The sequence below is a fragment of the Bombina bombina genome, chromosome 5 (genome assembly GCF_027579735.1).
Source record: "Bombina bombina isolate aBomBom1 chromosome 5, aBomBom1.pri, whole genome shotgun sequence".
In the NCBI taxonomy this organism is placed as follows: domain Eukaryota; kingdom Metazoa; phylum Chordata; class Amphibia; order Anura; family Bombinatoridae; genus Bombina; species Bombina bombina.
Window position 1 is genome coordinate 2,072,533 of NC_069503.1, and position 24,974 is coordinate 2,097,506.

Sequence of the window (24,974 nt, forward strand, 5' to 3'; positions counted from 1 at the left end):
GGTATACCTCAGTGATAGGCCCCACCCCCTTTTACTGGTATACCTCAGAGATAGGTCCCACCCCCTTTTACTAGTATACCTCAGTGATAGGTCCCACCCCCTTTTACTGGTATACCTCAGTGATAGGCCCCACCTCTTTTACTGGTACAGCTCAGTGATTTGCTTAATTCTGTCTCCCAAAAACCAGACAGTGATTGGCCACGCCCTTCTTTCACGCACAATTATGGGCAATCACATTGTTTTTTGCAGGCCCCGCCTATGCTGTATACGCTCCTCCCACAAACTGCGTTCTGATGAAGTTGGAGTCTTCTTCTGCGCATGTCTGGCCGCTTGTGTTTCCTGTGTTTAGTGCCGCAGTGCATGCAGGGAGTTTTTGGTTTCCTAGATGCTTCCGTCTGGATTATATCATCAACAGGACTCTAAATCCCAGCAGGATTAGCTACATTTCGCGCAGTGCCTGAAGGGAGTTGTAGTATCTTAAACCGATAAGTAACAGGAAGTGCAAGAGATCTTCGTGTCCCGGCGTACAGTGCGGTACTGATGATGTGCGGGTGAGTGATTGGGGGTAAAGTGAGGAGAGTGTGCTACTGTGCTAGGTGTAGGTGGTGCAGCTATGTGAAGGGGGGCAGCCAGGTAAATGGGGTGCAGGCTGGGGGGACAACTAGGTGAAGAGAGTGCAGACTGGGGGCTCATCTAGGTGAAGGGGGTGCAGACTGGGGGGGGGGCAGCTAGGCGAAGGGGGTGCAGCTATGTGAAGGGGTGCAGACTGGGGGCAGCTAGGTGAAGAGGGTGCAGACTGGGGGGGCAGCTGGGTTAAGGGGGTGCAGACTGGGGGGGGCAGCTATGCAAAGGGGGTTCAGACTGGGGGGCAGCTATGCAAAGGGGGCCCAGACTGGAGGGCAGCTATGCGAAGGGGTGCAGACTGGGGGGGCAACTGGGTTAAGGGGGTTCAGACTGGGGGGACAGCTAGGTGAAGGGGGTTCAGACTGGGGGGGGCAGCTAGGTGCAGAGGGTGCAGACTGGGGGGGCACCTAGGTGAAGGGGGTGCAGACTGTGGGGGCAGCTAGGTGAAGGGGGTGCAAATTTAAGGGCAGCCAGGTAAATTGGGTGCAGATTGGGGGGCAACTAGGTGTAGGGAATGCAGACTGGGGGCTCATCTAGGTGAATGGGGTGCAGACTGGGGGCTCATCTAGGTGAATGGGGTGCAGACTGGGGGCTCATCTAGGTGAAGGGGGTGCAGACTGGAGCTCATCTAGGTGAAGGGGGTGCAGACCTGGGATGACAGCTAGGTGAAGGGGGTGCAGACTGGGTGGCAGCTATGAGAAGGGGGGCAGCTAGGTGAAGTAGGTGCAGACTGGGGAGGCAGCTAGGTGAAGGGGGTACATATTCGGGGTCAGCTAGGTGAAGGGGGTTCAGACTGGGGGAGCAGCTAGGTGAAGGGGATTCAGACTGGGGGGGCAGCTAGGTGAAGGGGGTTCAGACTGGGCGGGCAGCTATGCAAAGGGGGTTCAGACTGGTGGGGCAGCTAGGTGAAGGGGGTTCAGACTGGGGGGGCAGCTATGTAAAGGGAATTCAGACTGGAGGGGCAGCTAGGTGAAGGGGGTTCAGACTGGGGGGGCAGCTAGGTGAAGGGGGTTCAGACTGGGAGGGGCAGCTAGGTGAAGGGGATTCAGACTGGGGGGGCAGCTAGGTGAAGGGGGTTCAGACTGGGGGGGGCAGCTAGGTGAAGGGGGTTCAGACTGGGGGGGGCAGCTAGATGAAGGGGTTCAGACTGGGCGGGCAGCTATGTGAAGGGGGTTCAGACTGGGGGGGGCAGCTATGTGAAGGGGGTTCAGACTGGGGGGGCAGCTATGTGAAGGGGGTTCAGACTGGGGGGGCAGCTATGTGAAGGGGGTTCAGACTGGGGGGGCAGCTATGTGAAGGGGGTTCAGACTGGGGGGGCAGCTATGTGAAGGGGGTTCAGACTGGGGGACAGCTATGTGAAGGGGGTTCAGACTGGGGGACAGCTATGTGAAGGGGGTTCAGAATGGGGGGGCAGCTAGGTGAAGAGGGTGCAGACTTGGGGGGCAACTAGGTGAAGGGGGTGCAAATTTGGGGGCAGCCAGGTGAAGGGGGTGCAGACTGGGGGCTCATCTAGGTGAAGGGAGTGCAGACTGGGGGCTCATCTAGGTGAAGGGAGTGCAGACTGGGGGCTCATCTAGGTGAAGGGGGTGCAGACTGGGGGCTCATCTAGGTGAAGGGGGTGCAGACTGGGGGCTCATCTAGGTGAAGGGGGTGCAGAATGGGGGCTCATCTAGGTGAAGGGAGTGCAGACCGGGGGCTCATCTAGGTGAAGGGAGTGCAGACCGGGGGCTCATCTAGGTGAAGGGGTTGCAGACCGGGGGCTCATCTAGGTGAAGGGGTTGCAGACCGGGGGCTCATCTAGGTGAAGGGGGTGCAGACCGGGGGCTCATCTAGGTGAAGGGGTTGCAGACCGGGGGCTCATCTAGGTGAAGGGGTTGCAGACCGGGGGCTCATCTAGGTGAAGGGGTTGCAGACCGGGGGCTCATCTAGGTGAAGGGGTTGCAGACCGGGGGCTCATCTAGGTGAAGGGGTTGCAGACCGGGGGCTCATCTAGGTGAAGGGGGTGCAGACCGGGGGCTCATCGAGGTGAAGGGGGTGCAGACCGGGGGCTCATCGAGGTGAAGGGGGTGCAGACCGGGGGCTCATCGAGGTGAAGGGGGTGCAGACCGGGGGGGGCAGCTAGGTGAAGGGGGTGCAGACCGGGGGGGGGCAGCTAGGTGAAGGGGGTGCAGACTGGGGGGGCAGCTAGGTGAAGGGGGTGCAGACTGGGGGGGCAGCTAGGTTGAGGGGGGTAGACTGGGGGTGGCAGCTAGGTGAAGGGGTTGCAAATTCGGGGGCAGCTAGGTGAAGGAAGTTCAGACTGGGGGGGGCAGCTAGGTGAAGGGGGTTCAGACTGGGGGGCAGCTCTGCGAAGGGGTGCAGACTGGGGGGCAGCTCTGCGAAGGGGGTTCAGACTGGGGGGGCAGCTCTGCGAAGGGGGTTCAGACTGGGGGGGCAGCTCTGCGAAGGGGGTTCAGACTGGGGGGGCAGCTCTGCGAAGGGGGTTCAGACTGGGGGGGCAGCTCTGCGAAGGGGGTTCAGACTGGGGGGGCAGCTCTGCGAAGGGGGTTCAGACTGGGGGGGCAGCTCTGCGAAGGGGGTTCAGACTGGGGGGGCAGCTCTGCGAAGGGGGTTCAGACTGGGGGGGGCAGCTCTGCGAAGGGGGTTCAGACTGGGGGGGCAGCTCTGCGAAGGGGGTACAGACTGTGGGGGCAGCTCTGCGAAGGGGGTTCAGACTGGGGGGGCAGCTCTGCGAAGGGGGTTCAGACTGGGGGGGCAGCTCTGCGAAGGGGGTTCAGACTGGGGGGGCAGCTCTGCGAAGGGGGTTCAGACTGGGGGACAGCTATGCGAAGGGGGTTCAGACTGGGGGACAGCTATGTGAAGGGGGTTCAGACTGGGGGACAGCTATGTGAAGGGGGTTCAGACTGGGGGACAGCTATGTGAAGGGGGTGCAGACTGGGGGGGCAGACTTGGGGGGGCAGCCAGGTTAAGGGGGTGCAAATTTGGGGGCAGCCAGGTAAATTGGGTGCAGACTGGGGGGCAATTAGGTGAAGGGAGTGCAGACTGTGGGCTCATCTAGGTGAAGGGAGTGCAGACTGTGGGCTCATCTAGGTGAAGGGGGTGCAGACTGTGGGCTCATCTAGGTGAAGGGGGTGCAGACTGTGGGCTCATCTAGGTGAAGGGGGTGCAGACTGTGGGCTCATCTAGGTGAAGGGGGTGCAGACCTGGGGTGACAGCTAGGTGAAGGGGGTGCAGACCTGGGGTGACAGCTAGGTGAAGGGGGTGCAGACCTGGGGTGACAGCTAGGTGAAAGGGGTGCAGACTGGGGTGGCAGCTATGAGAAGGGGGTGCAGCTAGGTGGAGGGGGTAGACTGTGGAGGCAGCTAGGTGGAGGGGGTGCAAATTCGGGGGCAGCTAGGTGAAGGGGGTGCAGACTGGGGGCACAGATTGGGGACGGCTGGGTGAAGGGGGCGCAGACTGGGTGAAGGGGGCGCAGACTGGGGGACGGCTGGGTGAAGGGGGCGCAGACTGGGGGACGGCTGGGTGAAGGGGGCGCAGACTGGGGGACGGCTGGGTGAAGGGGGCGCAGACTGGGGGACGGCTGGCTGAAGGGGGCGCAGGCTAGGGGAAGGGGGTACATAATGGAACACCTGATAATGAAGACAAATACAAAAAATAGTGCAATATGCAATCTATAAAGAATATACTAATGAAATGAATCTCACCAGCCAACGCATTTCAACCTATTAAAAGGTCTTTCTCAAGGCTGTATTGGTCTGTGCCTATAAATACAATAATTTTGGAGCCAAACTGCGGCTTTTACTGCATCACTTGGGGGGGTGAGTTAGTTTAGTGCAATGGGGGCTGTGAGTTGGTTTAGGGCAATGGGGGGGTATGAGATGGTATAGTTCAATGGGGGCTATGAGATGGCTTAGTGCATATGGGGGGGTGAGTTGGTTTAGTGCAATGGGGGTTGTGAGTTGCTTTAGTGCATATGGGGGGGTGAGTTGGTTTAGTGCATATGGGGGGGGTGAGTTGGTTTAGTGCATATGGGGGGGGGTGAGTTGGTTTAGTGCATATGGGGGGGTTGAGTTGGTTTAGTGCATATGGGGGGGTGAGTTGGTTTAGTGCATATGGGGGGGTGAGTTGGTTTAGTGCATATGGGGGGGGTGAGTTGGTTTAGTGCATATGGGGGGGGTGAGTTGGTTTAGTGCATATGGGGGGGGTGAGTTGGTTTAGTGCATATGGGGGGGTGAGTTGGTTTAGTGCATATGGGGGGGGGTGAGTTGGTTTAGTGCATATGGGGGGGGTGAGTTGGTTTAGTGCATATGGGGGGGTGAGTTGGTTTAGTGCATATGGGGGGGGTGAGTTGGTTTAGTGCATATGGGGGGGTGAGTTGGTTTAGTGCATATGGGGGGGGTGAGTTGGTTTAGTGCATATGGGGGGGTGAGTTGGTTTAGTGCATATGGGGGGGGTGAGTTGGTTTAGTGCATATGGGGGGGTGAGTTGGTTTAGTGCATATGGGGGGGGTGAGTTGGTTTAGTGCATATGGGGGGGGTGAGTTGGTTTAGTGCATATGGGGGGGTGAGTTGGTTTAGTGCATATGGGGGGGTGAGTTGGTTTAGTGCATATGGGGGGGTGAGTTGGTTTAGTGCATATGGGGGGGGTGAGTTGGTTTAGTGCATATGGGGGGGTGAGTTGGTTTAGTGCATATGGGGGGGTGAGTTGGTTTAGTGCATATGGGGGGGTGAGTTGGTTTAGTGCATATGGGGGGGTGAGTTGGTTTAGTGCATATGGGGGCTGTGAGTTGGTTTAGTGCATATGGGGGCTGTGAGTTGGTTTAGTGCATATGGGGGGGGTGAGTTGGTTTAGTGCATATGGGGGGGTGAGTTGGTTTAGTGCATATGGGGGGGTGAGTTGGTTTAGTGCATATGGGGGGGTGAGTTGGTTTAGTGCATATGGGGGGGTGAGTTGGTTTAGTGCATATGGGGGGGTGAGTTGGTTTAGTGCATATGGGGGGGTGAGTTGGTTTAGTGCATATGGGGGGGGTGAGTTGGTTTAGTGCATATGGGGGGGGTGAGTTGGTTTAGTGCATATGGGGGGGGTGAGTTGGTTTAGTGCATATGGGGGGAGTGAGTTGGTTTAGTGCATATGGGGGGGTGAGTTGGTTTAGTGCATATGGGGGGAGTGAGTTTGTTTAGTGCATATGGGGGGGTGAGTTGGTTTAGTGCATATGGGGGGGGTGAGTTGGTTTAGTGCATATGGGGGGGGTGAGTTGGTTTAGTGCATATGGGGGGGTGAGTTGGTTTAGTGCATATGGGGGGAGTGAGTTGGTTTAGTACACCCACAGTTAGAAGCTATAGTACAAATATAGTAACAGGACAACCTTACAGCCTCTTACACTTTCCTCTCACACCCCCTGTTAGTAGCTATAGTACAAATAAAGTAACAGGACAACCTTACAGCCTCTTACACTTTCCTCTCACACCCTCAGTTAGTAGCTATAGTACAAATATAGTAACAGGACAACCTTACAGCCTCTTACACTTTCCTCTCACATCCCCAGTTAGTAGTTATAGTACAAATAAAGTAACAGGACAACCTTACAGCCTCTTACACTTTCCTCTCACACCCTCAGTTAGTAGCTATAGTACAAATATAGTAACAGGACAACCTTACAGCCTCTTACACTTTCCTCTCACATCCCCAGTTAGTAACTATAGTACAAATGTACAGTCATGGTCTATAGTGCCTAGCTTGTGCCTGAGTTCCCCTGTTTATACGTAATGTGTTGGTTAGATAAAGCAGATCAGTCACGGTCTACAGTGCCTAGCTTGTGTCAGGGTTCCCCTGTTTATATGTAATGTGTTGGTTAGATAAAGCAGATCAGTCACGGTCTACAGTGCCTAGCTTGTGGCAGGGTTCCCCTGTTTATATGTAATGTGTTGGTTAGATAAAGCTGATCAGTCACGGTCTACAGTGCCTAGCTTGTGCTTGGGTTCCCCTGTTTATATGTAATGTGTTGGTTAGATAAAGCTGATCAGTCACGGTCTACAGTGCCTAGCTTGTGTCAGGATTCCCCTGTTTATATGTAATGTGTGAGCTATAAAGCTGATCAGTCACGGTCTACAGTGCCTAGCTTGTGCTTGGATTCTTGTGTTTATATGTAATGTGTGGGCTAAATCTGATCAGTCATGGTCTACAGTGCCTAGCTTGTGTCAGGGTTCCCCTGTTTATATGTAATGTGTGAGCTAAAGCTGATCAGTCACGGTCTACAGTGCCTAGCTTGTGCTTGGGTTTCCCCTGTTTATATGTAATGTGTTGGTTAGATAAAGCTGATCAGTCATGGTCTACAGTGCCTAGCTTGTGTCAGGGTTTTCGTGTTTATATGTAATGTGTGGGCTAAAGCTGATCAGTCATGGTCTACAGTGCCTAGCTTGTGCTTGGGTTTCCCTGTTTATATGTAATGTGTGGACTAGATAAAGCTGATCAGTCATGGTCTACAGTGCCTAGCTTGTGTCAGGGTTTTCGTGTTTATATGTAATGTGTGAGCTAGATAAAGCTGATCAGTCATGGTCTACAGTGCTTAGCTTGTGTCAGGATTCCCCTGTTTATATGTAATGTGTGAGCTATAAAGCTGATCAGTCATGGTCTACAGTGCCTAGCTTGTGCTTGGGTTTCCCCTGTTTATATATAATGTGTGGGCTAGATAAAGCTGATCAGTCATGGTCTACAGTGCTTAGCTTGTGTCAGGGTTCCCCTGTTTATATATAATGTGTTGGTTAGATAAATCTGATCAGTCACGGTCTACAGTGCTTAGCTTGTGTCAGGATTCCCCTGTTTATATGTAATGTGTTGGTTAGATAAAGCTGATCAGTCACGGTCTACAGTGCCTAGCTTGTGTCAGGATTCCCCTGTTTATATGTAATGTGTTGGTTAGATAAAGCTGATCAGTCACGGTCTACAGTGCTTAGCTTGTGTCAGGATTCCCCTGTTTATATGTAATGTGTGGGCTAGATAAAGCTGATCAGTCATGGTCTACAGTGCCTCGCTTGTGCTTGGGTTCCCCTGTTTATATGTAATGTGTGGGCTAGATAAAGCTGATCAGTCATGGTCTACAGTGCCTAGCTTGTGCTTGGGTTTCCCCTGTTTATATATAATGTGTGGGCTAGATAAAGCTGATCAGTCATGGTCTACAGTGCCTAGCTTGTGTCAGGGTTTTCGTGTTTATATGTAATGTGTGTGCTAGATAAAGCTGATCAGTCATGGTCTACAGTGCCTAGCTTGTGTCAGGGTTTTTGTGTTTATATGTAATGTGTGGGCTAAAGCTGATCAGTCACGGTCTACAGTGCCTAGCTTGTGCTTGGGTTCCCCTGTTTATATGTAATGTGTTGGTTAGATAAAGCTGATCAGTCACGGTCTACAGTGCCTAGCTTGTGTCAGGATTCCCCTGTTTATATGTAATGTGTGAGCTATAAAGCTGATCAGTCACGGTCTACAGTGCCTAGCTTGTGCTTGGATTCTGGTGTTTATATGTAATGTGTGGGCTAAAGCTGATCAGTCATGGTCAACAGTTCCTAGCTTTTGTCAGGGTTCCCCTGTTTATATGTAATGTGTGAGCTAGATAAAGCTGATCAGTCACGGTCTACAGTGCCTAGCTTGTGCCTGGGTTTCCCCTGTTTATATATAATGTGTGAGCTAGATAAAGCTGATCAGTCATGGTCTACAGTGGCTAGCTTGTGCTTGGGTTTCCCCTGTTTATATATAATGTGTGGGCTAGATAAAGCTGATCAGTCACGGTCTACAGTGCCTAGCTTGTGCTTGGGTTTCCCCTGTTTATATATATATAATGTGTGAGCTAGATAAAGCTGATCAGTCATGGTCTACAGTGCCTAGCTTGTTCTTGGGTTCTCGTGTTTATATGTAATGTGTGGGCTAGATAAAGCTGATCAGTCATGGTCTACAGTGTCTAACTTGTGCTTGGGTTCTCGTGTTTATATGTAATGTGTGAGCTAGATAAAGCTGATCAGTCATGGTCTACAGTGCCTAGCTTGTGCTTGGGTTCCCCTGTTTATATGTAATGTGTGAGCTAGATAAAGCTGATCAGTCACGGTCTACAGTGCCTAGCTTGTGTCAGGGTTCTTGTGTTTATATGTAATGTGTGGTCTACATTGCTTAGCTTGAGCCTGTGTTCCCCTTTTTCTTTTTTTTTTTCTTTTTTTTTTAATGTGTGGTTAGATAAAGCCGATCAGTCATGGTCTACAGTCCTAGTTTGTGCCTGGAGTTCCCGGTTTCTTTTAATTGGCAGTGAGAGTCCACTATAACATTCATAACCTGCGGAAAATAAAATGTATGCTTACCTGATGAATTTCTTTCCGGATATGGAGAGTCCACAACGTCATTCCAATTACTAGTGGGATATTCACTCCTGGCCAGCAGGAGGAGGCAAAGAGCACCACAGCAAAGCTGTTAAGTGTCACTCCCCTACCCATAATCCCCAGTCATTCGACCGAAGAGAAATGGAAAAAGGAATAACACAAAGGTGTAGAGGTGCCTGAGGTTTAGTCAAAAATAACTGTCTTAATTATGGGTGGGGTCGTGTACTCTCCATATCCGTAAAGAAAGAATTTTATCAGGTAAGCATACATTTTGTTTTCTTTCCTAAGATATGGAGAGTCCACAACCTCATTCCAATTACTAGTGGGAACCAATACCCAAGCTAGAGGACACGGAATGATGGGAGGGAGAACAAGACAGGCAGACCTAAATGGAAGGCACCACCGCTTGAAGAACCTTTCTCCCAAAAGAAGCCTCAGCCGAGGCAAAAGTATCAAATTTAGAAAAAGTATGCAGAGAGGACCAAGTTGCAGCCTTGCAAATCTGTTCCACAGAAACTTCATTTTTTAAAGCCCAAGAAGAGGAGACAGCCCTCGTGGAATGATCTGTAATTCTTTCAGGAGGCTGCTGACCAGCAATCTCATAAGCAAAACGAATTTTATTTCTCAACCAGAGTGAAAAAGAAGTAGCAGTAGCCTTCTGAACTTTACGCTTTCCTGAGAAACAAACAGGGCAGAAGACTGGCAAAAATCCTAAGTCGCCTGTAGGTAGAATTTTAGAGCAAGTTATGCAACAGATGTTCTTTATGAGAAGGTTTGGGACAGAGAGAAGGAACAACAATTTCCTGATTATTATTTTTATCCGAAAGTACTTTAGGGAGAAGCCTCCAGTTTAGTATGAAGAACCGCCTTATCCCCATGAAAGATAATGTAAGGCGAATCACATTGCAAAGCCGAGAGTTCCAAAACTCTCTGAGCAGAAGAGATAGCAATATGAAAGAAAATAACCTTCCAAGATAACTTAATATCTATGGAATGTATAGGCTCAAACAGAGCCTGCTGCAAAACTTTAAGAACAAGGTTAAGGCTCCAAGGATGAGCAACAGGTTTAAACACAGGCCTAATTCTGACCAGGGCCTGACAAAAAGATTGAACATGAGACAGATGCTCCTGAGAAAGCCACCACGGAAGAGTGTCTTGTCGACTGATCTAGATCTATCCTCTGAGACAGATCTCAATGGTCTCCGTTCCATTGTTTGAGCATGAATAATGGCAGAGCTTTCAAATGGAATAGAGCAAAGGGAATGATGTCCATGGAAGCGACCATCAGACAAATTACCGCCACACATTTGAGCCACTGATGGCCGAACAGTAGATTGTAGAGAGAGGCAAGAGGAAAGCATTTTGGATTTTCTGACCTCTGTCAGAAATTTCTTCATAGATAGGGTATCTATGATGTTCCCTAAGAAAACCACCCTTGTAGCTAGAACAAGGGAACTCTTCTCCAGATTCGCTTTCCATCCGTGGGGATGTAGAAAAGACAACAAGATCTCTGTATGAGAGTTTGCTTGTTGAAAAGATATCGCCTGAACCAATATGTCGTCCAGGTAAGGCGCCACTGCAATTACCCGAGACCTGACTACTGCCAAGAGAGCCCCCAGAACTTTTGAGAAAATTCTGGGAGCTGTGGCAAGGCCAAACGGAAGAGCCACAATCTGAAAGTGCTTGTCTAGAAAAGCGAATCTCAGGATTTTTTGATGATCCCTGTGGATAGGAACATGAAGATACGCGTCCTTCAGGTCTATGTTAGTCATAAATTGACCCTCTTGGACCAAAGAAAGAATGGAGCGAATGGTTTCCATTTTGAAGGACAGTACCCTGAGAAACTTGTTGAGACACTTTATGTCCAGAATGGGTCAAAAAGTTTCCTCTTTTTTGGGAACCACAAACATATTTAAATAGAATCCTAGACCCTCTTCCCTTACTGGAACTGGAACAATCACTCCCAGGGAGGAAAGGTCCTGAACGCAGTTCAAGAATGTCTCTCTTTTTACCTGGTCTGCATATAATCTTGAGAGGTGAAATCTGCCCTTGGGAGGAAGAGATTGGAATTCTATTTTGTAACCCTGAGATACTATGTCCACAGCCCAAGGATCTGGGAAGTCTCATATCCATACTTGACAAAACTGAGAAAGTCTGCCCCCCTCGTGATCCGATCCCGGACCGGGGGCAGTCCCTTCATGCTGACTAAGACTCAGCTGCAGGTTTCTTTGATTGCTTCCCCTTGCTCCAAGACTGATGGGGTTTTCTAGAAGACTTGGACTGTTCCTGCTTAAAAAGAGAGGGAGGAAGACTTTTGACCCTTGAAGTTAGGAAAGGAACTAAAATTTCTTTGACGTCTTTTAGATCTGTTCTTGTCTTGTAGTAGAAAAGATTATTTTCCACCCGTAATATCAGAAATTACTTCTGCCAAACCAGGTCCAAACAAGGTTTTACCCTTGTAAGGAAGCACCAGAAGCTTGGACTTGGAGGTAATATCAGCTGACCAAGATTTTAGCCACAATGCCCTGCGGGCTAGGACAGTAAAGCCAGACATCTTGGCTCCCAGTCTAATGATTTGCATATTAGCATAAAAAAATAAAGGTATTGGCTAGTTTGAGAGCCTTAATCCTATCTTGGAACTCCGCCAACAGAGTCTCTACTAAAAGTGATTCAGACATGTCATCGCACCAATAAGATGCAGCACTTGCTAATGTGGCAATACAAACTGCAGGTTGCCATTGAAGACCCTGATGAACATACATCTTTTTTAAATAAGCCTCCAGCTTCTTGTCAATGGGATCCTTAAAGGAGCAGCTATCCTCTAAAGGGATTGTAGTCTAGTTTTCTTAGCCAGAGTAGAAATAGCCCCTTTTACTTTACTTTATATGAATTTTTTATATATACAATGAATTTTCTCATATAAAATGAATTTAACTTAAAAGATTCCATAATAAATTTTTCCAAATTTTCCTAAATTTCTCTATATACCTTGTGTGTAACATCTTTTAAATCAATAGTTAGATATTATTATCCTACAATTGTCTTGCTAGCATCCAACTATTTAAAATAAACATAAAACAAACATGTAACACTATATGTTAGTGCAGGAAAATATTAACCTATGAAAAGATTTTCTCACTATATAAAATGGTATTCTATATTTGTTCCATCAACATTTTATTTTAAGTTTGTATTTATATGGAATGTTTTTATTGTAATATAAATGTCTCAGCAGGTGTCGCTATTGTTACATCTTTTTCAAGTTGTGGGCCCTGTGGCGCCAAATCAACAGGTATAAAAGTTTGTTCAGTAATGTGTCAGCCTATGCATGATTAAGAGGTGTTAACCTCAAAACGTTGCTAACTTATATGTCCTAATAAAGATTATTTCTACTTTTGGAGAGCTGTGGACACCTTCCTTGTTTTGGATTACTACTTGGTGAAGGGGCAGTTCACCTGTCTTCACGGGCACTCCATTCCTTTGGTGCTGTTCTATACTTGTTTGATGAATCTTTAATAGAGTCAGCAACAGGAAATATCTTTTAAAAACGGGAGACGGGGAGAAAGGTATCCCTGGCTTCACCCATTCCTAAGAAATAATCTCCGTCACACGGTCTGGAACAGGAAAAACTTCCACAGAGGAAGGAACATCATAGTATTTATTAAGTTTACTCGATTTCTTTGGGTTGACAACGACAGAAGCATCTGAGTCGTCCAAAGTAGCAAAAACCTCCTTTAACAGTACACAAAGGTGTTCAAGCTTAAATCTGAAGTTTACTTCTTCAGTATCAGATGAAGGCATTATACTGTCTGAATCTAAGATTTCACCCTCAGAAGCTAGCGGCATATCCTCATCAGACTTATGAGGGAGGGCAACCTGCGTAGCAGTAGGTAGAACAGAAACCTTACTATCCGAATGTCTAATTTTCCTCTTGCGTTCTCCCAGCATAGGAAAAGCAGATACCACAGAAGATACCTGTGCAGCAAAATCTGCAGGCAAATAAACACCTTCAGGAGGCTGAGAGGAACTACAGGGCACTGTATGTGACGCCATTAAGACTTGGGACGCTTGAGGAGAAAACTGGCATAGCCTGAACAGCATCATCCTGAGAGACATTAGGCTCAGAAACAAAAATTCTATCTTTACATTTTAATGTTCTATCTAGACATGAGGTACAAAATTTCATAGGTAACACAATTTGGTTCTCTAGACATAGCAAACATGTGTCCATTGGAACAGACTCCTGCTCCATGACTAAAGCTCAAGGCTTCCCAGAAAAAATGGAATGACAAGAGGATTTTGAAATAAAATAAATTTCAAAATTCAATTTCGACACTGTCACTTTAAATTAATTAAATTTTTACACTTTCATTTTAAATTTTACCCTGAGCGGAATTATCGTTCCAAAAAAGTACTCCTTAAATAGCACCTCTGCACCTCAGAAGACTGAGGTGCACTACCTGCTCCACCGAGAAAGAAAACTGACAGGAAGAAGGCAAAGAAAACGACCGACACCGCTCCGGACTCTAAGAGCAGAAGGGGAGGAGTCATGTGACCGGCTGAACAGAAACTGTGCAGGGAAAGAAATGGCACGCGTTTCTGGTGCCGTGTCAGACCAGAACAATCAACTGATTGAACAGATTTACCGGTCTCCCTTTAACAAGCCCTCTGGAGTTGATAAATAGAAAGTTAAAAAAAAAAAAACACTCAAGACACGCTAAACGTCTGAGCTTCCTCTGACAAGCCCTGCATCTCTGAATGCTTCCTTAATACACAATAAGCGCTAAATAAAAATGAGCCTGCAACATATTAGGTTAACCCCTTCAGTCCCATAAAGGAGAATTAACCCTAAGTCTCCATATCACATACATTATATTGTGGCTGCACACTGCAAGTATGAAATCCTACATTAAGGATTAATGTCCTTTATAATTAATGCAGATAATCTTCTTAAGTGCAAGTCTCCAATACCTAGAAGACAAAAGCACTTACCTGCAAATCCACCAACTTTGACTTTCTATACCAAGGGCAGCAACATGTTAGAAAACCAAGCAAGGACTACCTCACAACTTTCTAACTGCTTAAAAGCCACCACTACTCTACTGAAGAGATTGTCGTGGACACAGCTAAACCCAAATCTTGCTTGTAGGGAAAAGAAATCAAATTTTTCTTCAGACATTTTTTCTTCAGACAACAAACTTCACTTCCTCCATTGACAGAGGAAAATAGAATGCCTGGGGATTATGGGTAGGGGAGTGACACTTAGCAGCTTTGCTGTGGTGCTCTTTGCCTCCTGCTGGCCAGGAGTGAATATCCCACTAATAACTGGAATGACGTTGTGGACTCTCCATATCTTAGGAAATAAATACTATTCCTGGCCACCAGGAGGAGGCAAAGACACCACAAACAAGGCTATAAATATCCCTCCCACTTCCCCTACCCCCCAGTAGTTATTTGCCTCGTATCATGGAGGTAGGCAGAGAGAGATTTTAAGTTTAAGATGGATTAGCTCAGTGAGCCGGGATAATATATCCATGTAAATCTTGATAGAGTATTGGTATATATTGAATTGGTTGACACAGAGTTTCCCATGCTTCTTTCCAGTTTAACCTAAATCCCCTGTCTGATAACGCAGCATTTTTCTCACTAAATCACAGGCTTATGATGGGTAAGTTTGCTCCTCTTTCATGACATTTTGTTTAATAAAGAGGATGGATGGGTCTTGTTCCTGCTTTACGATCTGTGTCTTGTGCACATTTGAATCCTTCTATGAACTCAAGCCATAGGGGCTGTGAGGGCTGCGCATTGGCACGTTTATTACAGGACAGTGACCAGTGTTGCATATTGTCTGTCACGGGGTGTAATAGAATGCTAGGCTTGTGTTAACACAGGCCGCAGCAGTGGGTGGCAACTTGTTCCCATCCTAGGGCATTTTTTCGCACCATTTCCACTTCAGATCACCTGCGCAATAGTCCTGTGGGAGAGTGGTCGCAATGCGAATTGTCCAATCAGGAGTTAAGATGCCTTAAACAGGGCTTACATGAGGACAGTTATTTAGTGCTTAGGATCTAAATACCCCGCTGTGTGTTCACAAAATAACTTTTCATTCATTTTGGACGTTTCTGTGCTATTATAAAGTCTGGGGACTTTGTTTGATAAGTGTATGCTTTTCAAATTATCAACTGTATACCCTCTGGCACAGCTCTTTCATAATTGCTTATCACATGTCTCACGCAGGAGGCCCAAGTGGTCAGAGCATGGAGGAGCCCTCTCTGGCTTGGCCCCTGGAAGGCCCTACTATGGATTCTCAGGCTTCGGCAGATGCGGACATCCCTGTGCAACAGCCAATGACTTCTGATAACGGGTCAGGTCCGTCTAACCAATGATCTTTCGGCACTCATTGTGGCAGCTGGGTCTGCTGCCCTGAACGCTAGACAGATATCGGGGAAGAGAAAGTCGTGACTGATAGTTTTGGGCGACCTTCTGAAGATGACCATTTATTTAGTTCTGATTAAAAAAAAATCTTCCTCTAATGCTGAGTCGGAAGAGGACTCTTGGGAGGGCAAGATAAGACAGAAATCGGATCAGCTTCTTGCTGAAGGTCATGTTGATCCTGAGGGTTCCGACGAGGACCAGGTTAAAAAGTTGGAAAAGCCGGGGACCCCTTTTGCCCTTGTTTCTGTGGCCCACACAGAGGTCTGGAACAGCGTCCCTAAGGTGGATTGTGAGCTATCTACACATTGGCCAAGCGCACTACACTTCCGCTTGAGGACAGCACGTCCTTTAAGGATCCCCTAGATAGAAGGCTTGAGGGACAACTCGGGCGACTCTCCAGTCTAGCTGCTGTTTCACCCTGCCGTGGGAATCGCAGCAGTCACTGTGGCAGCTAAATTTAGGTTTGAATTCTTAGCAGAGCAGATTACTGTGAAGACTCCTCTAGAGGATCATATTTAATATCTGAAGCTGGCAAATGCCTGTGTCAGGGATGCTATTCTCCAGATTATTTGCATCAATGCTAAGAACTCCAGTTTTGCAGTTATTGTCAAGGGCTCTGTGGCTTAAGTCGTGGTCTGCAGACAACGTCTCTAAGTCTTGGCTTTTATCCTTGTCCTTTAAGGCCATGTGTCTATTTGGTCCGGAACTGGACTCTATTATTGCTACTGTGGCAAGGGAGGTTTCCTACCACAGGATAAGAAATCTAAGCCTAAGAATCATTCGGCGGAGCATTTTCGTTCCTTTCATCCGAACACAGAGAAATCTTAGACACAGTGACCTAGGGGGACTTGGAAGCTCACCTAAGGGTGGAATAAGAACAGGCAGCTCAAGAAGACTTCTCAAGACAACAAGTCAGCATTAAGGGTTTGCCCCCAACCTTGGAACAGGTCGTGTAGGGGGCAGACTCTGCTTCTTTTAGAGGGAATGGTCTCACTCTGTCCAGGACCCTTGGGTTCTGGACATTGTTCATCAGGGTTACAGAATAGGCTTTCGGTTTCTTCCTCCGAGGGATCATCTCTTGCTGTCAAGAGTCTCAGGAAAACCTGTAAAGAAAGTGTTTCTTCTCAGTTGTGTGCACAATCTCCTCACCAAAAAGGAAGAGGGTTCTACTCCAACCTCTTTGTGGTTCCCAAAAAGGACTTACTCTAGTGTCTTCAGGTGCATGGTTGGAAGGTCAACCTAGGAAAGAGCTCTTTTGTTCAGGCTACGAGAGTAAACTTTCTGGGAATGATCATACACTCTGTCAGTATGCACATCTATCCTACAGAGCAGCACAGGGAGAAACTTCAGGGAGTGTGTCCTCTGCTTCTGTCCAATGTCAATCCTTCGTTAGCACAATGCATGGAGGTGGTTGGTCTTCTCATGGTTGCGGCATCAGATGCTATACCGTTTGCTTGCTTTCATCTGAGACCACTACGGTTGTGTATGCTCAGACAGTGGAATGGAGATCATTTAGATTTGTCTCAGGTCATCTATCTGGATGCTCAGACAAGAGAGAGTCTTGCCTGGTGGCAATTGCCAGCTCCAGTTCTCCTAGGAATGAATTTGCGTTGCCCCGCCTAGGTAATAATCACCACAAACGCGAGACTCTGAGAGCCCAGGGAACCTGGCATCCAGAGGAGATATCTCTCCCTATCAATAGTCTCGAGTTGAGGGCTATATACATCATGACTGTGGCCTACATCAACCATCAGGGTGGCACTCGAAGCTCTCTGGCGATGCAGGAAGTGTCCCAAATCATACAATGGGCAGAGAGACATTAATGTCAAGTCTCAGATATCTACATCCCAATTGTGAAGAATTGGGAAGTGGATTTTCTCTGAAACAGGAGTTTGTCTTTTGAGATATCCCAAAGATGGTGTGTTCCGGATATAGATCTGATGGCTTCAATACCAAGCTCCCGAGGTACAGATTGAGGTCCAGAGATCTTCAGGTGGAGTTGGTAGACGCTTTAGCGGTGGAACTTCAATCTGATTTATCTGTTTCTTCTGCCTCAGGTGGTTGCCCGAATCAAACAGGACAGAATTCCATTTTTTTTTTTATTATAATATCTTTATTATGCATAGCCAAGCATAACACATAACATTCATAAATCAAAACAATTAATGTCACGCAGGACAGTCATATATTTAACACATATAAATCAAGTAAAGAACACCTTATATAGGTTCCTGTCTTACAAGTCCTTATTAATTTGAATTCCAATTATTCTGATAGCGCCTGCATGGCCACACAGGACCTGGTATTCAGACCATGTGATATTATTGTCTGCTCCTCCTTGGTGGTTGCCTCTTCCTCAGGACCTGCTGACTCAAGTACCGTTATTTTACCAAAATCTAGATACTCTGAAACTGACTGCCTAGAGAACGATTGATTTTGGCTCAGAGAAGCTTCTCTGAAAATGTGATTGATACTCCTATTCAGGCTCGCAAGCTGATCACCAGACACATCTACTACAAGGTATGGAGAACTTATCTTCACTTGTGTCACTAGCAAGGTTTTTCTTGGCGTAGAGTGAAGACTCTGCATATCCTTCAATTTCTCCAGTACGGTCTGTATAAAGTCCTGTAGGCTATTTCTTTCAAGGGTCAAAGTTAGCTAGTTTACCAGACGTTCAAGAGTTTGTTCAGGCTTTGGCCCAAATGAGACCTGTTTTCAAACCTGTTGCTCCCCGGTGGAGCTTAAATTTAGTTCTTAAGGATCTTCAGAGAGCTCCGTTTGAGCCTCTGCATTCTACTGATATCAACTTGTTCATTTGGAAAGTGATATTTTTATTGACTTTCCTCTGCTTGCAGAGTTTCAGAACTTTCAGCTTTGATGTGTGATCCTCCGTATCTGGTGATTCATCACGATAATGCTGTGTTGAGGACTCAACCAGGCTTCCTACCCAAGGTAGTAAATACTTGTAACATCAATCAGGAGATTGTGGTTCTTTCATTGTCCCAACCCGGTTTCCTCCAAGAAGAGGACAATTGCACAATTTGGATGTGGTCAGAGCGTTGAAACTCTACCTTCACGCTACTAAAGAGTTTAGTCAATCTTTTTAATTCAATATGTATATCAGTAAGCGCAAGGGGCAGAAGGCTTCAACTGTTACTATTTGGTTTTGGCTGAGAAGTCTGATCAGTACGGCCTACAGGGAAGTGGGACAGGAGCCTCCTTTGAGAATCACAGCCCATTCTATTTGTGCAGTGTCTTCTACCTGGGCCATCAAAAATGAGATGTCAGTTGAGCAATTTTGTAAGGCTGAAACATGGTTTTCTTTACACACTTTCACAAAATTCTATAAGTTTGAAGTTTTTGCTTCGGCAGAAGCATCTTTTGGTAGAAGAGTTCTACAAGCGGTGGTGTCTGGTTCTTAGGACTGCCTCGTGATCTCCACAGCTTGGGTATTGGCTTCCCACAGTTTATGATTGTTATGGTGGACTCTCACTGCCAATTGAAGGAAAACTAAAATTATGCGTACCTGATAATTTCATTTTCTTCTTGGCAGTGAGAGTCCACAACCTCGCCCGATTGATATTTGTTAATGGCGGCAGTCGTTTTCTTTGCACCTCTGTACCCCTTGTATCTCTTCACTTTTCCTTATTCTCGGCTGAACTACTGGAAGATATGCAAAATGGGAGAGATATCTATTGCATTGTTTGGGGTGTCTTTGCCTCCTCCTGGTGGCAAGGAATATTTGCCATAGGTTATGAATGTTAGCGTTGACTCTCACTGCCAAGAAGAAAATTAAATTATCAGGTAAGCATAATTTTAGTTTTTGTGTAGTTGTGATGCAGTTGTTTCATTACTAATTGTGTACTCATTTCCATGGTGTCCTCACTATGTAGTTCTTATTGCGGCCTCATTAAAGGGACAGTCTACACCAGAAGTTTTATTGTTTTAAAAGATAGATAATCCCTTTATTACCCATTCCCCAGTTTTGCATAACCAACACAGTTATAATAATATACTTTTAACCTCTGTCATTATCTTGTATCTAAGCCTCTGCAAACTGCCCATTTATTTCAGTTCTTTTGACAGACTTGCAGTCTAGCCAATCAGTGCCTGCTCCCAGATAACTTCACGTGCACGAGCACAGTGTTATCTATATGAAATACGTGAACTAACACCCTCTAGTGGTGAAAAACTGTTAAAATGCATTCTGAAAAGAGGTGGCCTTCAAGGTCTAAGAAATTAGCATATGAACCTCCTAGGTTAAGCTTTCAACTAAGAATACCAAAAGAACAAAGCAAAATTGGTGATAAAAGTAAATTGGAAAATTGTTTAAAATTACATTCTGTATCTGAATCATGGAAGTTTATTTTGGCCTATACTGTCCCTTTTATTTTGTATTCCTGGTGAGGGCGGCTCATTTTCTTTATTGACATTTCGGTAAGTGCTTCTCGCCCACCAACGTCTGAAATAACTGTTATTGAAGGTGTCGGGTACTTTATGAGATTAAATTGTTATTGAAATACAGATCATGTTTATAGAAGTTTTCTTGTCAGAAGCAAGATAATATAACCTAATGGAATGTAATTATCTGTAACCTCACAATAAATTCTTAGCAGTAACTGTTCCCTTTTTTCTGTATAGATCTATTTGGGGATGATCAATCTTTTGCTTCACGCTCTCAAAGGCTGAACTTAGTGCCTAATTAGCAGCTTTGAGTACAAGCAAAAAGCATTTATTATTGGTTGGCAGCCAGACTCCTGTGCTTACTAAAAGTGCAGACTTGTAGAATTCACTGAATAAAGGCTTTATGTCTGAGGTTTTTAGGGCTTTCTATACTGATAATCGACATGCCCCACCAAAAATTTACCATCTTCCCAGAGAGCAGGGTCCACTTTGATGGAGGATTGTCTGCAGTGGGGATTTACAGATATGTTTTGTATATTTCTTGCACATCACTCATTTGTTATCTGCTAGTTTCTTTAGTGTAATACTTTTTATTGTATAATGTATGTAGTTGGGGTTGATAATTTGTGATTAGGTCACTTAGTACTGACTATTTAGTGTCCCAAATTGAATTACTAGTGGATAGAGGTGTCAAACTGGAGGAGAGCAGAAAGGTTGGGTGAGTAGGGGGTGGATGACAGCAAAAAAAGACAGGGTCACAGATATGTCAGTACCATACTGATGTGACTGCACCAGCGGAACCTCAGAAAGTTACAAATGAATGCTTGGCATAAAAACACAATATTCAGGTTAACTGTTTTACACATACATTGTAGAGCTCTGAGACGGGTTAACCTGTATCATTGTGATGGAGAGAGGAGTGTATGGATAAGAAAAACAGGTGTAGGTTGTGGTTAGTCATGTATAGTTGTCAATGGAACTGGTTTACTTGTCTTTATGGATGACGTGACTATGGATAGCAGTCGTGGGATGGGTTCTGAAGTGTACAGAAGCATCTTACCGGCTCAGACCAAAACTCATCAGAAGGCACTTTACCTTGTTGTAGGACAACAGCCCTAAAGCAACTAATGCAATATTCCTGACCAGGCATTCACCCAGAAAATGAAGAGACTGATACTCCAAATTCTGGCCAATGAGAGCAGTAAGCGTATAGACTGATGCTCCAAAATTCTGGCCAATGAGAGCAGTAAGCATATAGACTGATACTCCAAATTCTGCCCAATGAGAGCAGTAAGCATATAGAATGATACTCCTAATCCTGCCCAATGAGAGCAGTAAGCGTATAGAATGATACTCCTAATCCTGCCCAATGAGAGCCGTAAGTGTATAGACTGCTACTCCTAATCCTGTCCAATGAGAGCCAAAAGTGTATAGACTGATACTTCTAATCCTGGCCAATGAGAACCGTAAGCGTATAGACTGATACTCCTAATCCTGGCCAATGAGAGCCGTAAGGGTATAGACTGGTACCTTTATGCACCACAGGTGTCCACTGACTTAAACAGTTAAAGGGACAGTTTACTCAAAAATGTTCTCCCCTTTAATTTGTTCCCAATGATCCACTTTACCTGCTGGAGTGTATTAAATTGTTTACAAGTAGCTCCTTTACCCTTATATTGGCATTTGAAATTGTTAATTTAACATTTGGTATCCCCACCTATTCTAAAAGTTTGTGGCCGCTCGTACCAGCTATAGATAAGCTTTGTAAACACAGCCAGCAGAAGAAATTACACTCCCAGTGTGATAAAGCAGAGATAAGGTAGTAAAATGTTGATTTTACATTGTTCTCTCAAAGTATTGGTGATTGTTTTAAGGACAGATATAAGATAAAGAAGCAGGTATATGTACACAATGTGATACAGTAATGAGATCTTATTATATCTACAAGCTCAACCTATTTTATTAGGCTGTGGCTTCAAAACACAAAATCTGAGCTTTAATATACAGAAATAAACCTTAAAAAGCTAATTTTCATACATTTTTTTACTCTGTAGTTGGTAAAAAAGCAATTGTAAACACATTAAGGGAAAAACTATTTTACAGTATACTGTCCCTTTAAGCAGTTTTGATGTTAATAAAATGAATTAGCACAATATCTGCCCCATTTCTTTTCTCTAATTGGGGAAGTGTAATCTATAGCAATATATTGTTTACTTTATCACACTGGTTTATTGGCTTATCTGTAGCTGCACCGCCCCTATGCCCTTTATCAATTTTACGGATATTTGTGCTGTGGGATGAGGAGGCTTTTGTAAAGTCATTGTGCCATCAGCCTGCTCATTGGTTCATGCTTCTTTTTACAATTCAGTAATTCATATTATACTGAAGAGCCGTGCACACCTCTCCTAATGCTGTCTGTACTGGGCTCACTGCAGTCTCACCTCTCCTAATGCTCTCACCTCGCTTAATGCCATCTGTACTGGGCTCAGTGCAGTCTTGCCTCTCCTAATGCTGTCTGTACTGGGCTCAGTGCAATCTTGCCTCTCCTAATGCTGTCTGCACTGGACTCAGTGCAGTCGCGCCTCTCCTAATGCTGTCTGTACTGGGCTCAGTGCAGTCGCGCCTCTCCTAATGCTGTCTGTACTGGGCTCAGTGCAGTCGCGCCTCTCCTAATGCTGTCTGTACTGGGCTCAGTGCAGTCTTGCCTCTCCTAATGCTCTCACCTCTCTCTTAATGCTGTCTGTACTGGGCTCAGTGCAGTCGCGCCTCTCCTAATGCTGTCTGTACTGGGCTCAGTGCAGTCGCGCCTCTCCTAATGCTGTTTGTACTGGGCTCAGTGCAGTCGCGCCTCTCCTAATGCTGTCTGTACTGGGCTCAGTGCAGTCGCGCCTCTCCTAATGCTGTCTGTACTGGGCTCAGTGCAGTCGCGCCTCTCCTAATGCAGTCTGTACTGGGCTCAGTGCAGTCTCGCCTCTCCTAATGCTGTCTGTACTGGGCTCAGTGCAGTCTCGCCTCTCCTAATGCAGTCTCACCTCTCCTAATGCTGTCTGTACTGTGCTCAGTGCAGTCGCGCCTCTCCTAATGCAGTCTGTATTGGGCTCAGTGCAGTCTTGCCTCTTCTAATGCAGTCTGTACTGGGCTCAGTGCAGTCTCGCCTCTCCTAATGCAGTCTGTACTGGGCTCAGTGCAGTCTCGCCTCTCCTAATGCAGTCTGTACTGGGCTCAGTGCAGTCTCGCCTCTCCTAATGCAGTCTGTACTGGGCTCAGTGCAGTCTCGCCTCTCCTAATGCAGTCTCGCCTCTCCTAATGCTATCTGTACTGGGCTCAGTGCAGTCTCGCCTCTCCTAATGCATTCTCGCCTCTCCTAATGCTGTCTGTACTGGGCTCAGTGCAGTCTCTCCTCTCCTAATGCTGTATGTACTGGGCTTAGTGCTGTCTGTACTGGGGCTCAGTGCAGTCTCGCCTCTCCTAACGCTGTCTGTACTGGGCTCAGTGCAGTCTCGCCTCTCCTAACGCTGTCTGTACTGGGCTCAGTGCAGTCTCGCCTCTCCTAACGCTGTCTGTACTGGGCTCAGTGCAGTCTCGCCTCTCCTAACGCTGTCTGTACTGGACTCAGTGCAGTCTCGCCTCTCCTAATGCTGTCTGTACTGGGCTCAACGCAGTCTCGTCTCTCCTAATGCTGTCTGCACTGGGCTCAGTGCAGTCTCGCCTCTCCTAACGCTGTCTGTACAGGGCTCAGTACAGTCTCACCTTTCCTAGATTAGTTTTCATATACAAAGGTTTGAACAATGTATGTTGGTTTAAACTATTAACTGAAAAAGTGAAAAGATCTTCTCTATTTATATATATTTATATATATATATATATTATTTTTATTTTTTTCCTCCACAGGGAAACAATCTGTAATTATGGGCAATAAGCAGCACTGGTCAATATATTAATTCAAGTGAGAAAGAGTCCTTTAAAGAGAAGAAAATTATAGATAATAGAAAAGCAAAGTATAAAAAATGATCAAGATTAAACAAGAACGAATTGAGACAAAAGAGGCATCTTCTGTTGCTGAGAAAGTATGTAACAGCATTGAGGACCATACCACAGCAGCATCAGATGAGCACACCAGTACAAGTGTTTTTATTAAAGCAGAAGAACCAGTTAAAAAGAAGAAAAAACGAAAGCGAACGCCAGCCAATCCAGATGCCTTTATTTGTGATGATTGTGGGAAGGGAAGTCCTTGTAAGTCAGCTCACCTGCGACACATGAAAACTCACACAGGCGAGCGACCATTCCAGTGCAGTGTCTGTGGGAAACGATTCATCCAGATTTCGGAGTACAAGAACCACCAGAGATCACATACTGGGGAGAAACCTTATACCTGCTCAGAATGTGGGAAATGTTTCAGTCGCTGCACATATCTCACCATGCACATGAGAACCCACACTGGAGAGAAACCCTATATGTGCTTTGAATGCGGTAAGAGCTTTATCCAGCACCCGCACTTGGTTAATCACCAGAGGATTCACAGTGGAGAAAAGCCCTACACTTGCCTCGACTGTGGGAAAAGCTTCAGTCGCAGCTCAACCCTTGTGACCCATCACAGAACACACACAGGGGAGCGGCCCTATACTTGTACTGAGTGCGACAAGAGCTTTCTCCGTAGCTCTGACTACCAGCGGCATCGCAAAATCCACACAAATAAATCTTCCTCCCTCAACTGCCCAGACTGTGATAAAAGCTTCACTAAACATTCTCTTCTCGTTAAACACCAAATGAGCCACAGGGAAAAAAAGCCGCATGAGTGCCTCGAATGTGGCAAACGATTCACCTGTAATTCTACCTTTACTCGGCACCAAAACACGCACAGGATAAACGCATTGTACATGTGCTGGAAAAAGATTCAGTCTGGGATCCCCTCCTATTAAACCAGCACGAAGAACATGTAGGGCGACACAGAGTTGCACATTTTGTATTATAAAGCAATAGTCAGAAACAAAACTGTCCCTATTTCTGCTGTAGATTGAAAACACTATAATCTTATGCTATTAGTGATGCACTTTCATATCAGGGTTACTGAAGTCTCTGCATTCAACATGGAGACGTTGACTTCTAAAGAAAAACGCTATATTTTTCTGTAAATAAAACACAGGTTACATTTCA

At 46.2% G+C, this 24,974-nt stretch overlaps 1 protein-coding gene across 1 annotated transcript; it reads left to right on the forward strand.

Annotated features, from left to right (window-relative positions):
* Positions 1–362: 362 nt before the first annotated feature.
* On the forward strand, positions 363–24,974 carry LOC128659171 (gastrula zinc finger protein XlCGF17.1). Its single transcript, XM_053712855.1, has 2 exons — positions 363–551; positions 23,712–24,974. The coding sequence occupies exon 2, from the start codon at positions 23,828–23,830 to the stop codon at positions 24,737–24,739; it is 912 nt and encodes a 303-aa protein (XP_053568830.1). The 5' UTR covers positions 363–551; positions 23,712–23,827; the 3' UTR covers positions 24,740–24,974.

Excerpts from the sequence above, each read along its gene's own strand:
- LOC128659171 (XM_053712855.1), top strand. The coding sequence starts at position 23,828 with ATGATCAAGATTAAACAAGAACGAATTGAGACAAAAGAGGCATCTTCT.